Source organism: Crocuta crocuta, unplaced genomic scaffold (genome assembly GCF_008692635.1).
Source record: "Crocuta crocuta isolate KB4526 unplaced genomic scaffold, BGI_CrCroc_1.0 scaffold162, whole genome shotgun sequence".
NCBI lineage: Eukaryota > Metazoa > Chordata > Mammalia > Carnivora > Hyaenidae > Crocuta > Crocuta crocuta.
Genome location: NW_027529433.1, coordinates 1332959 through 1348993, shown reverse-complemented (window position 1 = coordinate 1348993; position 16035 = coordinate 1332959). Strand labels below are relative to the sequence as shown.

The following is a 16035-nucleotide window of genomic DNA, read 5'->3' as shown; positions in this document are numbered from 1 at the left end:
TTTTTAAGTCAGAAATTCACTATGGAAAAGTAAACAGTTTTGACAAGTAAGGTTCTGCCTTTTGCTTTGATGTATTATAAACTGAAATATTCTCCTTAAAATTTCTTATAAAATCTGAAATTTAGATATTTGTTCAGCATCTTTTTTTTTTTTTCCTAGTTTCATCTCTCGAACATCTTCAGATAAGACGGTTATAACTGGTAAGACCTGTATTTGTCCTTATGATTCCTTGAAGGGTTGAGGAGAAGGCTATTGTCTGTTGTGGGCTTTGCTGAACACTGGTGATTGTAGCAGGAGTCTTTTATGTAAAATCTCTTAAACTAGTATATTCTAAATTATTAGTCAGAAGAGGCTCAAGCCTGGTATATTTCACATTGCTTAGCATTTTATTGTCATTCAGTTATATTAATAAATAAGTGACATTTAGCCTTTGTACTCATATCATTTATTTGACAGATCAGCAGAGTAATGGAGATATGAAACAAAGACAGAATTCCACAACAATACCAATCACACAGGTATGGATATGTTAGGTAACTAGATTGTATCTTTAAAAAAATTAAACATGTTTCAATCAGGTCAGAGCCACTGTGAAAATATAAATAATAATCCTGTTAATAACTAACATCCTTGGTTAAGCTTTGGGTGGGGAAATGTATTATAGTAGTTTTATATTAAGAAAAAAATGAAAGTGTTAGTTGCTCTTGTATGTTTTCATTACAATATTCAATTTTACTTTTGTTACTTTCCAGACAGGATCGCTATAGTAACAGTTAATCTTTGGTTACTAGTAAGCTTGGATTGCTGCTGCCTCTTTAATTTCTGTTTTATCTGTACTTATACTAGAGTAATTGGTATGGAATAGTTGGTGTAAGTAAGTGGATCTTCTTTCAGATATAGACCTGCCTTTGTGACTTCCAGGGTTAAGTACCGAAGTGCATTGTCTTGAGCTTCCTAGAAGTCAGCAAGGGATTCATGAGATGAAGAATGATGTTAGAATTCACTGTTAGTTTATGTATATTAAATGATCTGGAGCTGCAGTCTTAAGCAGTGGCCACTAGCCACATGTGTCTATTTAAATTTAAATTTAAACTCAAATGAAATCATGTTAAGTAGAATTAAAAATTAATTTCCACAGTTGCACTGGCCACATGTCCAGTGCCATAATAGCTATATACAGCCAGTGTCTGATGATGCACTGGACAGTGCAGATATAAAACATATCCAGTATTCCAGAATGTTCTATTGTACATTAATGGTCTGGAGAATTATGCTTGGTATTTAGAAACCTCTGTGTGTTTGTTTAACATGTTAATTTCTTTATTTTAAAGTCCTGCATTATTCAGGTTCTTATTTACATGGCATATTGAATTTTTGTTTTTAATTACTAGACTTTTTTTTTTGCATAGCTGTAGATTTACCAAAAAAAAAAAAAACTGAACAAAATATGATTCCTGTATGCTTACTCAATCCCTCCCCCATCCAGTTTCCTTTTTATTTAACATTTTGTGTTAGTGTGGTGCCTTTGATAAAGTTGATGAACCCATATTGATAGATTATTATTAACTAGGATTTTTGTGTTGTACATTTTATGGGTTTTAACAAGTATATAATGTTATCTATCTACTGTTATAGTGTTTTACAGAGTATAGTTTCATGGCCCTAAAAACCTGTGCCCCACCTATTCATCCTCACTATCTCTCCCAGCCTGGTGACTTTTTAAAGCCTATATTGCTAATATTATTATTCACAAAGTTGGTTGTTTTTTTTTTTTTTAACAATTTGTTCCTTTTCCCAGTTTTGGTGCTTTATGGAACTAGTTTCATATACCTTTCAGGCATACATATCATTTTAGCTTGTTATGATTAAGATGGGTCCCCCTATCTCCTTTGTCCCATAGTATGGACTCTGGAGCTGGAGAGATCAGAGTTTCAATAGGTTGTGAATTAATCCTTTTACATCCCAGAAGCCTTTTGTACCATGGAAACAAACCCATCTCTTAAATTTTCTTTTTTTGGTTAACTAGACTCTCAACGACACTCTGGGCAAACAAGGACCTTTGGAAAAAGAACCTTGGAATGCATTCAGCCAGCATAGCCCAGTTAATGTCTCTATGGATGGAATTCCCTGCATTCTTTTCTGGGCGAAAAGAATAACAATAAAATTTAAAAATCAGACCTGGCTGGATTTTACAGATGAAGCTTTTGGCCAGAAGGCCACAGTGGACACTAGCAACTCAAATTGCAGTGAAGAAAGTGCCACGTAAGTTGACTGCTTTGCTGGAGGAGGCCCTTAGGGCGATGTAGTCTGTTAACTGGGCTGTCAAGTTTTCTGGCATTTCAGAAGATGGAAGTAGGTTCGTTTGTAGTGAACTTGAAACACATCTGTGAGGAAATGTTTATTGTCTAAAATGAAAGAAAAGTCAAATTAATTTTAAAAATATGTTTCCTAGCTATTTTCTTGTTGTAATACCTGGAGGAGAATCAGAATTGTGAAAAAGAAGGTTTTCCAAACTCGTTGGGAAAAATGAAGAGGATTCCAGGCTTGATATCAACTCCAAATGTGAGATGTCCAACTACTTTTGTCCCAGCAGGGAGAAAATCATGTATCAGTGAGCAGAATCCTACATCTTCTACTGGGGGAAACCGCTAAGGCTAACTGGCCAGAGAAGACTCCCGATTCTAGGGAGTATTCTGAAGTTGCTGAATGTTGCCAGTTTGCAGGGGTACTTTTGAAAGGCCAGATTTCAGAGAATTCTTTAGAACAGTTTTTCAAAATGATTATAATAATTGCTTTTGATTTGAGACAAGCAGGTTAAACAGATATCCCTTTCGAAGAGAAATTCAGTGTCCAATGCCTTTCTCTGCTTTTAGTCATCTGAACAAAAATTTTTTGCTTGTATTTGTTTTGGTCAAGAAGGAGTAAGTCTGGCATATCCCACTTGCTTTCTGCAAATCTCCTTGCCTTCAACAAGGTATAATGAAAGGTATAATGAAAGCTTTTGGAAGATTGTCTGCATTTGTTCTGGCCTGGTTGAGATGGGCAATATGCTTATGTATACTGGAGATTTGTGTGAGTGTGTGTGTGTATGTGTGTATGTTTATATAGCTTGGCATTTGTACTCCAGAACTTTACTTTTCATTTAAAAATTATTGATGATGGGTAAAAATGAATTATATTAATATTACAAGTTATATTACAAGTGTTAGTAAGCATCTTGCTACTCAGAATGATTGTCTCCTATTAGAAAATTAGAGGATTCTAAGTGTAAGCATCCAGAGTGCTCCCAGATTTGTTTATTCTGTTGCAGCACAGACTACCACAGAGACCCCAGCACTGCTGACAGCTCATGACTTGTTCCTCAGGCTCTAATTAATTCCCTACAGGGCTCTTTATTTGTGGTCAGCTGCCTGGAGAGAAGCTGATTGCCTAGGGATCATCTTGCCTGTCTGTGGCTGACCTGCCCTCCTTGATTCCATTTATTCTGACCCCAGGATGTTTGTGGGGGAGATCAGAGCACCACGGTTTTTTGCTGGGCTTTAGAAATCTTAATGATCACTGGGAACCCAGAAACAGAAAGAATGAAAACTTGGCTTCTAGGCCCAGTTCTACCAGTGAGCTTTGTGACTTTACAAATAGGAGCTGCCATAAGATCATCATCTGTGAATGGAGATGATGGCATCTATTCATTGTAACAGGCCTGGAGCACTTGCTGTGGACCAGACACAGTGCAAGGACTTCACGGGCACAATATCTGTTATTCCTTACAATACTGTGAAAAAATCCTGGAGTCACAGACTGTTACCATCTGAAATCAAGACTCATAGAGGTTAGGAAATTTGTAAGATCATACAGCTTGTTTGGTAATAGACCTGAGGTCTAAAATGTGTTTAGCAATGGCATTTTACCTCTTGTCTCTTGACCCTATCTCATAGCATGGTGAAAATCAAATGGGGAGGGGCACCTAGGTGACTAAGTTGGTTAAGTGTCCAACTTTGGCTTGGGTTGTGATCCTGAGTTCAAGCCCCACAATGAGCTCGGAACTGTCAGTGCAGAGCATGCTTTGGATCCTCTGTCTCTCCGTCTCTGTCTCTCTGTCTCTGTCTCTGTCTCTCTCTCTGTTCCTCCCCTGATCGTGTGTGAGTGCTCTCTCTTTCTCTCTTTCAAAGGAAAAAAAAAACATTAAAAAATCAAATGGGGAAATGTATGCACAAGAACTTGTCAGGTGCTATTCAAAGTGATAGTATTATTTTCCTAACATGCTAATGATAAACTAGAGTGAAATAGTGCCAAGTTTGCTGGTGGAGAGACCTAGGGAAGCTCTGGTTTTCAAAATGCACAGTGAAATAATTGGGGGACCTGATATTTCTTCTTGGTCACCGCCTAATAATTCTCCTGGGACAAGTTCTGAGTGAACAGCACCTGCCTCCTAGAGCAGGTGTGCACATACATCTGGGACAGCCCACCCAAGGGCGGAAGTGGGAGGCTTCCCAGTCCATGAAGTATGCAGGGACTAGATACTGAAATTGTCCCTCATTCCTGTGACTCGTGGACATTAGTGAGACGCCTTTGCTGTGCTGGCAAGGAAATCGTATATTCTCAAGAACCAGAAAGGGAGTTACTGAAAGAATAAACCCAAGTAAAAGACATAACCATGTAAGGTCAACAGCACAAATTAAAAAAAGATGACCTTGTTTTAGTGGTTGGAAACAAAATGTTCAGGGAAAGGCAAATTGTTGGCAGACAGATTTGCTACGGAAGTCTTTTTAAATAGTGAAAGCCCTACAAATAGAGCATAATCTGAGCATCTGTGCATATTTTGAATTTAGGCAATTACAGTCTGGAGAATTCAGAGTCCGTTTTAAACATGGGAGGTTAGAGTGCTTGGAAGAGTTAAAGCATCTCTTTTTTGAGTGACTTGCTAGATTGTATTTCTCTTTCGTGTTCCCAGGTAATGGTGCAGAGCCTGGCATGTAAGAGTCTCACTGAATGATTGTTGAATTTGCTTCGTTGAAATCAAGCATGTTCTTTACTCCGCAGCAGAACATGTTAACAGCTTTCGCTGAAACCAGGACTGGGGGAGAGACCGCCTGGAGGGTCAGAAGCGTAGATGCCATTGAGTTGCTCCATCAGGAGCAGGGGACAGAAGTTAGGGTGGGCTCAGTGTGGCTTTGCTTTGAGTTTTAGTTTTTCAGCTACAGAGCCAGTTTATAGATAACTAAGCTATTCTGATTCCTTGAAAGAAGTAGAGAAATTTCTGTTACAGTAGGTGTCCAGTGAAATTTATAAAATACTATTTAAGAAGCACATTTTATTTCTTTGAAGTTTTAAGTAATTTGTAACAGACTATCAGAATATTACTGGAGAAAGGCCCTTTTGGAAGCTTGTTTAGCTGAGTAAATTACCTTATAGCATGTTTATAAAAGCATGCTTTTAATGTGTCTGAGGTTATAATGTTAGGAAATAAAGATAATTCTCTTAGTAACTTTATTTACCAGGTTTATTTCATAAATACCCCTTATCCCATAGATAGTATGAAGATAAACTTAAGCTCAATCACTGACATTTCCCTTTCTTGATAAGTAGGACCAAGTTAACGAGTTTATATTTGTGTGAGTTTTTTTCAAGCTTGTAATTTGACATTTTATAGCTATCCACTTGAGCTTTTTTGGTTTTATACCGTATGTTGAGGTGTTATAACGTCTAGACATTATAATGTCACATAGCAGCAGCATCCTTTCTGTATTTAAATTTTCACATTCTCTCATTTCAGTTATTTAGCTTTTTCTCATTCTTATTTTTCAACCTTATTGAAATATAATGAAATGCACTATATCGCACATAGGTAAAGTTCACATGTTGGTCAGCGTTGATATATTTGTACACCCATAAAACCATTACTATAATCAAAACAGCAAACGTTTTCTTCACCCTCAAAAGTTTCCTTGTGCCCCTTTGTAATCTTTCTCTCCTGTCACTCCCACCCCTCCAGGTAACCACTGATCGGCTGTCATTATCGATGAGTTTGAATTTTCTAGAATTTTGTATAAATATAGTCATATAGTATATCCTCTTTTTTAGACTGGCTTCTTTCACTTAGCATGATTATTTTGATATTCTTGTACTTTGCTGCATGTGTCAGAGTTACGTTTCTTTTTACCATTGAGTAGTAAGTACTCTGTAGTATGGACATACCACAGCTTATTTATCCATCTACCTCTTGATGGAAATCTGACTTTTGCCCAGTTTTTAGATAGCTTTCCAGATAAAGTTGCTTTAAACATTCATGTCTAAATCTTTGTAGGAACAAATATTTTCATTTCTCTTAGATAAATACCGAGGAGGGGAATGGCCAGATCATGTGGTATTTGTATGTTCAGCTTCTTGAGAAACCAACAAATTGTTTTATTTAAGTCATTGTACCATTTGCCTATCCACCAATTGTATGAGGAGGCTCCAGTTGCTTCACACCCTCACTAACACTTGGAATGGTCAACGAGGGACTGTAAATAAATATTTTTACTGTTTCTCCATGGCTAGCAATTTCTGGACAAATTTTACTAGGTTAAGAAAATAAGCCTTGGAGTTAGTTAGTCAATTAGTTAGATTCATCTCCTTAGAAGAAAGTGTTTACCTCTCAGGAGTAAGGAGCCTCAGGACCATGGACATATTGCAGGGCTTGGAAACCCCGAGAGGCTTCTTGTCTTCCTCTTAGAGACATTTATTTACATTCATGTGTATTAGACCTGCAGCCATTTGTCTCCTTTATGATGAGCTATTTGCTCCCATTCAAAGGCTGATAAAACTCATCTGCTTACATTGTGAGGTAGGTACCTCACAGTGAGGTAGTGTTCTTCTCTTTTCATGTTTCAAGGACACTTGAACACTAAGGAAGCAAATGTTTTCTTCCTCTCTCAGGAGGTGAAGGGAGAGCACTGTCTCCCTCTTATATAAACTCTCAGATTCATAATCACCTGAGGAATACAGGTGTTCCTCATCTGTATTACAAATCCCAGTATGTACAGGATGATATCTTGGTCTCATCCTGTTGCTAAGGCAAAAGAATTCAGTTAAAAGGGGAGCCAGGGCCCCTGGGTGGCTCAATCAGTTAAGCATCCCACTTTGGCTCAGGTCATGATCTCATGGGTCCTCAGTTTCAGCCCTGCATCAGGCTCTGTGCTGACAGCTCAGAGCCTGGAGCCTGCTTCCAATTCTGTCTCCTTCTCTCTACCCCTCCTCACCCCAAAATAAATAAATATTTTAAAAACTCTTCAAAGTAAAGGGTAACTAATGTGGTTATTGCTATGAGTTAGTAATAATCTGTCTCTGCTCCCAGAAATCTCCTGTTAACTTTCAGAAAAGTGTGAATAAATATGGATATTAAAAGCTTAAGAGTGGGGGGCGCCCGGGTGGCTTAGTCGGTTAAGCATCCGACTTTCGCTTAGGTCATGATCTCGTGGTTCGTGGGTTCGAGCCCCGCGTCGGGCTCTGTGCTGACTGCCAGCTCAGAGCCTGGAGCCTGTTTCAGTCTGTGACTCCCTCTCTCTCTGACCCTCCCCTGCTCACGCTGTCTCTCTCTCTCTCTCTCTCCTAGAAATAAATAAAAATATTTAAAAAAAATAAAAAAAATAAAAGCTTAAGAGTGGGTTCTTAAAAATAAATTAACCATTTCAATTACTGTATCATGGTGCTTTCATCTTATTGTGGTTTTATTTTATATTTTACTGATCGCTAATGATGCTCAGCATCTTCATGTATGTATTAGCTATTTGTGTATTTTCACCATTTTTAAGTTAGGTTGGTTGCCTTCTTATTATTGAATTGCTAGTGTTATTTATTATGTAACTTTAATTGTTTCATTTTGAGGTCATTTTTTAAATATAATGTCATATAAAGGTTATTTCTATTTTCATGGACTGTGTTCTTTCTGTTTTCTTAGTTTATCTCTGAAGTTTGGTGATGCTGAAAGTCCCAAAGGTCTTGATATAAGGTAGGTATGGATACTACTTTGGAAGGTCATATATTCAGCACTCCAGTTTAGCTCTGTATAATTTACTCATGCAGCATGTAATACCAAGGTCCTGCTCCGTGCCAAGCACTGTGGCATGTGAAATGCCACGTTTAACTAACTGTACAAAGTGAGTGATATTATGTTGGGGCCCTATCATAATGCTTTCTTCAATTTCTACCAAAGCATCTATATAGTTTTTCCTTCCTCAGTTAAGACCTAGAAATCGTATGAACCTGAGAATGTGATACTCTTTTCGTCTGAGCAAAGAACAAAATATATGTAAAGCTCTGACACTGAGGCTCTGGTTTGATGTTATTTTCTATATAACACCTTACAGTGAATCATACTTATCATTAAATAACAGCAAAAAAGTCTCTGTTAGATGAATTTCCCAGCAGACAACACAGGCCTACATTTTGCTGTGCTTGTGTGTGGAAGGATATATCTGCCACACAGTTAGGAACTGCTCAAGGAGTGGGGGACAATCTGAAGGCATTATATATTTTTCTTATAATAATAAACTGTTTCCATTTCTATAAGGCCCACATTTTCATGAAGACAAACAGTCGTGTCTTTAACATTACTTGAAAAACCGGCAGGATATGCTAGGGCAGTCTTTCCTAAGCTCTGTTCCGTGGAACACTTCTGCTTTGTAAAAATATTTACAAGATTCCCCAAGAAAGGGGATCTGTGTTCAGATATGTTTGAGAAAAACTGCACTCTGTTTCCTCCTCTTGGAGATTCATGCTATAAATTTGTATATTAAAGTTTCTAGAAGACATGCTCTTAAGGAAGATTCCTGCACTTGGTCACTTTAAGTAACCTCATGTTTCCTATGTTTACCTTGGAAAGCTCTTTCCTCAGAGTATTTGTCTACATGTCATGAAACACTAATGTTTCACTGATCATAGTTTAGAAAGTACATATTGTCATATTCAGAGAAGCTTTATAAGGAAAGTAAGAATCCCACAAGGTGAGTAAACATACATACAAACCCAATACACATATCTGTTTCATATAGGAATGAGGAATAGTTTTTATTCAAACAGCACTTTTTTTCCCTAAAAGGAAATTAGCTTTATGATTCTTATTTTTTCTGATGATAAAGGTGTATGGAAGATGCTATAATTACCCTAGCTGTGTTTCACTTTGGGCATTTCCGTTTGAGAATGTCGTAGTCGACCCGCTCAACTTTGAACTGTCAGCCCTTCCTTACGTAAAAGCTTTCTTTAGACAGAGAGGTCCACTCCCTCTTATCACTACCTCAGCAGCTCTCAATCCATGACTGGAAGAAGTGTATAAATACCCCAGCTCCCTCACCCTCAGATCAGATAACAGGCATGTGAACTACCCTGGCTCCCAGCGCACCCCATGGGCATCAAACCCCACTTGCCCATAGTGGAGATTTGCTTAATAATGTGTCCTTTTAGGGTGCCTTCCACTCCTCTGTCATTTCTCTTTTCCCCATTTGACATATTTTGAATGACTAAATTGCCATATAAATTTGGGATCACGCCCCCAAATACTTCTGTTCACGTCATTGTCTCAGGGTCTGCCTCTGTAGGAGCCCAATACATGTCCAGAAAACAGAAAAATCAGAAAATGTTAATCTATCAAAAGAACATGAAAATCATTCATAATTTAATCTCCATTTGTAATCAGTAGTATTTTGCTCTCTGTTCTTCCAGAAGTTTTTTCTGTGCAGTCATACATTTTTTTAAATGAAGAAATGATCACGACATATTATAACTTTTTTACGACTGGAGAATATTCCATTCCAGAATGGCTATGAGTAAGGGCTCTCATCTCAAATTGGATTTGAAGCCCTGCTCCCATACCTAATCTCTGAGTAAATTTGCACAAGTTATTTCTTTAACTCCTGTGTGTCTTGATTCTTCACCTGTGAAATGAGGATAATATTATTATCTATTGCATGTTAAATAATAGAAGGATGTTTGACACAGTAAAAGCTTTTATTATTTTGACCATTATTTATTTAACTAATTCTGTATTAGTGTCCATTTAGTTTTCCTCCACCTTTTGCAAAATAAAATCAAGTTTTGATTACAAAAACAAAAATAGAACAAGTTTCTTTGGGTTTTTCTTTTTGAAGGAGTTCGTACCCTTCACTTTTGGGGTCTGCCCTGTCATTTGCTTTCATTCCTACCCATCAGGAGACTCTTCTCCAGAACTAGAAGTAAACTCTCTCTGAGCCAGTTCTACTACCTGACAAAAGAGGGTGCAATTGCACTGTTAGTAGATGATTTCCTGTGTAGCAAAAATCAAATTGTTTTAGGAGTAATACTGTTTGTAATCATTTTCAGATTCACCCTTACCAATTACAAAAAGTTGTACATCCGGAGCTGGTTTAGTCTACACCGAGTCGAGATTATTTTCAATAATTCGATCCAAGCAATTTTTAATGCCACTGACATATATGCTCCATCGAGTTATTCCTACCACTGCCAGCATGTCAGCAGCCTGCAGCGGTATGATGCCCTCTTGTTGCCCAGCTACGTGGATGATACGTCAAGCCTGTGGGAGGTCACTTTTGTTGATTTCCAGGTAATAAACTAAAACAGGTGCTCAGTTCACCTGTATTTTTGGTGCCAGAAAAACCTCAGATTTTCCCCCTAAATACACATGTTTAGGTAAAAGAGAAGAATGGATACCTTTTAAAATATACCTTTAAAATATTGGTATATATATTTTTAATCTTCTGAGTTTTGAAATGGGAAAGAATAGAATGTTTCCTCTCCCTGTGCACTACCCACCTCCTATGCTTCCTTCCCACTCGCCTTTGCATTCACATTCACACATTCACAGTCTAAAGTGGAGTGAAGCTGTGGTGTGAAGCTCAGTGACGGACACTTCCTGGACAGAGAGGCCCTTCTGGGGAGAGGAGCTATTGGGCAATTACTTTATTTCCTTCAGGGAGTATCCTATCAGGACAGATAAGAAGTACATCTGTAGCCTGAGTGGCAGCTTTGGCAGTTAGCATACAAATGGAACTGTCAGCCAGGGAGTCAAAAATATCCCAGTAGATCCTCTTGAAAGTATTTGGGGAAAGGCATGGGGGCATGAGGAGGTTTCTTTTCACCACCAGAGAGTCAGAGAGACATCTGTCAACTTCCTCTGTCCTGTTTACTGTTTAAGAAAGTTTCCCTTGTTCTTCCACCTCACTGAAATAGGCAGGCTTTTGCTTGCCCCTATGGGCACTTTCCAGTCTTTTCCAAAAGTAAATAAATTTACTTCCGCTCCCCCCCAGCTCGGAGAGGGGTGGTGTTGAGAGGTACTTTAGGGTAGGGAAGGAGCTTACGTTTTAGTGTTTGCAAGCAAGTCTTGGTTTCAGATTGCTTGGGTCAGCCTTTTCACCTTCTTAAACTCTGGCCTACCTTTTATGGATGTAAAGAAATCATGGCCTAAAATATGTGACAACACCCAGGACTGTGTCAGTCGTGGACGAACAGTAACTACTACTTTTGAGTCCTCTTTCTGCCAGCACTGTTGTGGTTATTTTACATACTTTGTCTTCAAACCTCATCACAGTGTCACAAGATTGCTGTCATTAGCCTGTTTTACAAATGAGATGGCTGAAGCTCTGATGATTAAATAATTTCTCAAAGTGATATAACTGGTAAATGGTAGAGGCAGAGTTTGAATTCCGAACTGTTTGATTTCAAAGGCACATCATAACATACTAATGCATATGTATTTATCAACATTTATAAAGTATATATTATATAGATATCTCTCAGTTGCTCTTTAGAAAGAGAAGCAAGGCAGGAAGGGCAGGAAGTAATAATGAAAACAAGGAATAATTCACACATAATCTTGCCTGATTGGAACAGAGGAATTGCATGATTGATGCCTCTACCTTGTTTTGGAAATGACATAAGATGACTTAAAGAAAAAATGACTGTAAGAAAATTAACCTTGAAAAATGCACAAACCACTTCACACCTGTTAGGATGGTTATTATTTAAAAAAAAAATGAAATAAACAAGCAAACCCAAAACAGAAAATAACACATGTTGGCAAGGATGTGGAGAAATTAGAAACTTGTACATTGCTAGTGAGAATGGAAAATGGTGTAGCCTCTGTGGAAAATGTTATGGTAGTTTCTCAAAAAATAAACAGCATTACTGTGTAACTCCGTAATTCTACTTCTGGGTATATACTAAAAAAATTGAAAGCAGGGGCTTTTGAACAGAGATTTGTATGTTCATCGTAGCATTATTGACAATAGCCAAAAGATAGTTCCGTGTATGGACCCAAATGTCCATCAATGGATGAATGAAAACAAAGCCTAGTGTATACATGCAATGAAATATTACTCAGCCTTAAAAAGGGAGGAATGAACCTTAACATTATGCCAAATGAAATGAAGCAGACACAAAAGGGTAAATATTTGTATGATTTCACTTATATGAAGTATCTACAGTAGCCAGATTTGAAAGCAAAAAATAGAATGGTGTTCGCAGGGGCTTGGGGGAAGAGGAGGATGGGGAATTAGTGTTCAATGGCTATAGAGTTACAGTTTTGCAAGATGAAAAAGTGTTCTGGAGATAGGTCATAGTGATATAATAGTTGCACGATATTGTGAATGGACTTAATACCACTGAACTGTAGACCTAAAAATGATTAAGATGGTAGATTTTATGTTATGTGTATTTTACAAACAAAAAAATGGGCAACAACATGGGGCTTAGGAAAAGCAAAGGAAGAAAAGATTAGTTAGAGCCACCAGTGAGGCCAGTACACAAAACCGCAAGGCCATCTGTCTGACCTGGCCAGAAGCGGCACAGTGATTTGGCTCCAAAGCTTTGGAGCATCTACTATATGAAAGAGTCACTCAGTTACATTGTTCTTGAGGTACATAACACTACTGAGAATGTGCATGCGAGGAACACTTTCGTCCCTGGTCTGGTGCAGCATGGGACTGAGTCACCCAGGTGCCCCTCACTTTGCCTCTTCAGAGAAAGGCAGGCCAGGGATCCCAGAAACCAAGCCAAGAGTCTCCTTCAGGAGCTGTTTTAGATCCAGTCTAGTGCACAGACAACTGGGCGAGCAAGGCCTCCAAAGTCTACAGCTAATGTCATTTATTTCATCATGAAAATATGTGAAAGCACCCACTTAAGTCATAAAAAATGAGTTGTCACTTAAAGCACTCATGGATAACTCAGTTTTTTTTTTTTATGTATCCCTTTAAAAACCACTAGGTGACAGAGGTGATGCTGTATAGAATTCTTTTCCAAAAGCCAGCTAAGTATGGGAGCTGCCTTGCACAAAAGATAGCTCTTACTTAGTTACTCTGTAGCTCCGTTTCTTTCACTGAGACAGTATTTGGATACAGAGCCAGTTGTTGATTTGAACCTCTTCTGGTTCCAAGTATTTGAGCCACTTCACCAGCACATATGAGAAAGCTCTTCTTTACATTCTCTGGGCAGGCTGTAAAACAAGGGCTGGTATACAGCTCTTCCAAAAACAGTACCAAGTCTGTATGGTACAACTGATAAAGAAGGGGAGGTAGCGTCTGGAGGAAGAAGAGACAGAACACATCGGAAGCTGTGGAGTTGTAAACTGAGAAGTGACTCTAAAGTCAAACTGCCTGGGTTTGAATTATAACTTCACTGCACTTAATGCTGAGTGACTCTGGGCAAATTACTTAACTTTTGTGTGCCTTAGTTTCCTCATCCATGAAACAGTAACTTCTTCATTGGTTTTTGTGAGTTTTAAATGAGTTAGGGCAATATCTAGTACATAAAAATCTTCATTAAGTGTTAGCCTTTATTATTGTCTATATTTTGCTCCATTGGGAATCATGATATCCCCTCTTAAGAGACTCTTCCTGTCCACTTCCTGTCAACAGGATCAAAGCAGAGGAACTGAGACTTATTATTCCTTGTGGAATTATAACTAACGTTTATAAAATTGTGAGTGCACTTTGAATTTATAGATACCATGTAGTTATGTATTTAGATCAGATTACAAGAAGTTTTATTTCAGAGCCTTGAACTTCATCAGCCTCTTAATTATGATAAACATACATCTCAGAGTATGTGGGTCGATTTTGATTAAAAATTATTTCACTGTCCCCATAAGCACACTCACATTTGTTAGGTCATATGCTCAAATTATTCAGTAAAGTCCGCCTCCACTGTTTTAAATTTGGTTAATCAGGAGTCCAGAACCCTCAGCCCAACTGAGAAGTAGATCTTAGGAGAGAAAGAATATGTCACTTCAGCTCTTTCTCCTTGACAGATCCAAGGCTTTACCATCAAGGGGAGGCAGTTTGCCAAGGCCCGCGACTGTGCCTCTTCCTTTTCACCAGCCATTCTGATCGGCCTGGCCATGTCGCTGATCCTGCTGCTCGTGCTGGCCTACGCTCTGCACATGCTCATCTACCTGCGGTACCTGGAGCGGCACTATGATTTCATCACCTCTCCGGCCCACTTCCCCCACTTGAAAGCTCGAGATGCAGCAGAAGAGAAGGAGCTGCTGAGGAGCCAGGGAGTCGAGTGCTATGAACTGAGAAGCCAGCAGATCTGCAAACTTTACGTGTAACAGCACAGACCCCTCTCCCTCTCTCCCTCACGAAGTCCACAATGGGCAACGAAAGGAATGATTTCCCTTGTGTCCTCTTTAACTTGTGATATAAAGTTTTCACCTTATGGCTTGATTTAAAAAAAACAAAAAAAGGAAATACATGCAAAAAATACATTTTGGAAGATCCGCCTGCCTACTTGAGGCAATGAAAAAGTCATCCCAGGAGTCCCACCGACATAAATACGGTTATTGCCCCAAACCTGCTTTGAAAGCAAAGAGGTATTTCAAATTAGAAACAAAACAAAACCTGAGAACCAAACAAAAACAACAAAACCCAAAACCAATGATGCCATTTAAAGAAGGGAAAGCATATTTAGTCCTCCTTGCTTGTGCCAGTTTGGATGTGATAAGTATAGAAATAAAAAATCCAAGGTTATCTGAAAGTTCTGAATTTTAAGTATTTTGTAACAGTTTGTATTTTTAGAAATTATATCCCAAGTTTGTTTTAAAAATTAGTCTCTTTTGCAGACCTGCTTAGGGAAGACTATTGTCAATATGGTAGAACACTTTATTCAAAGGCTTTCTTGTCATTTTACTTTGATGTTTAGGGGCAGCCCAGTTCAATGTGTGAAGGAGGAGTAATAGTCTTGGAGTTTCTTACCTTTTCCATCTGGCTTTGGTGCTAAGGTTTGTCTCATTTGTCTGGTGCAGACCTACATTAACCCTCCTAGGTACCACCTGAAATAAACAACTGAGTTAAGAACAGTGTGCTTGCTATGCAAACACAGCTTCAAGGCGAATCCTGTAAACCCCCTTCCAATGAAATAGTGCTCCTTAAACTTTTTTTATAGAAATTCCGCGAGGCACCTGGGTGGCTCAGTCAGTTAAGCGTCCGACTTCGGCTTAGGTCATGATCTCACAGTTTGTGGGTTCAAGCCCCTCGACAGGCTCTGTGCTGGCAGCTAGCTCAGAGTCTGGAGCCTGTTTCAGATTCTGTATCTCCCTCTCTCTCTGACCCTCCCCTGTTCACGCTGTCTGTCTCTCTCAGAAATAAATAAAACATAAAAAAAAAAAATTCTGCGGTTACCACCACTCTTCTTACAATCACCTTTTTTTCCATATGGATTTCTCTATAGTCTTTTCCAGTTCTTGACAGATACTAAAGATTGGCTTGTTTTGGGTTTTCACCAAAGCTTCTCTAATATGCCTTGTAAATTAAAGGGATCTTATGTGTAAAAAGTACATTGCATTTCCCTAACGAGGGTTCCATACATAATCTGCACAAAACTTACAAAGCTGATGGGAACAATGTGGGATAGAGGGTCATGCACAGGGAGATCAAATCTTTTGGGCAGCTGTGGTAATGAGTTTACAGTCTCGTACCATCTTTGACGCCAAGTGTGAATGACAATGATTAAGGTTTCTGATAAAACAGTCTTATGTTGGACTTTTTTTGGCTACATTATTCTTGGCTG

General features: G+C 38.5%; 1 protein-coding gene across 2 annotated transcripts in view; it reads left to right on the top strand.

Moving 5' to 3' along the window:
• LOC144228014 (V-type proton ATPase subunit S1-like protein) overlaps positions 1-15638 on the top strand; it is a 35387-nt gene extending 19749 nt beyond the window's left edge. For both annotated transcript variants that reach the window (XM_077759824.1, XM_077759823.1), the window contains exons 2-7: positions 160-200; positions 457-518; positions 2027-2262; positions 7940-7990; positions 10336-10576; positions 14276-15638. In XM_077759824.1, the coding sequence (XP_077615950.1) occupies positions 477-518; positions 2027-2262; positions 7940-7990; positions 10336-10576; positions 14276-14578 (873 nt within the window). In that variant the 5' untranslated portion in view covers positions 160-200; positions 457-476 and the 3' untranslated portion in view covers positions 14579-15638. The remainder of the gene's footprint in view (positions 1-159; positions 201-456; positions 519-2026; positions 2263-7939; positions 7991-10335; positions 10577-14275) is intronic.
• The last annotated feature ends 397 nt before the right edge of the window (positions 15639-16035 follow it).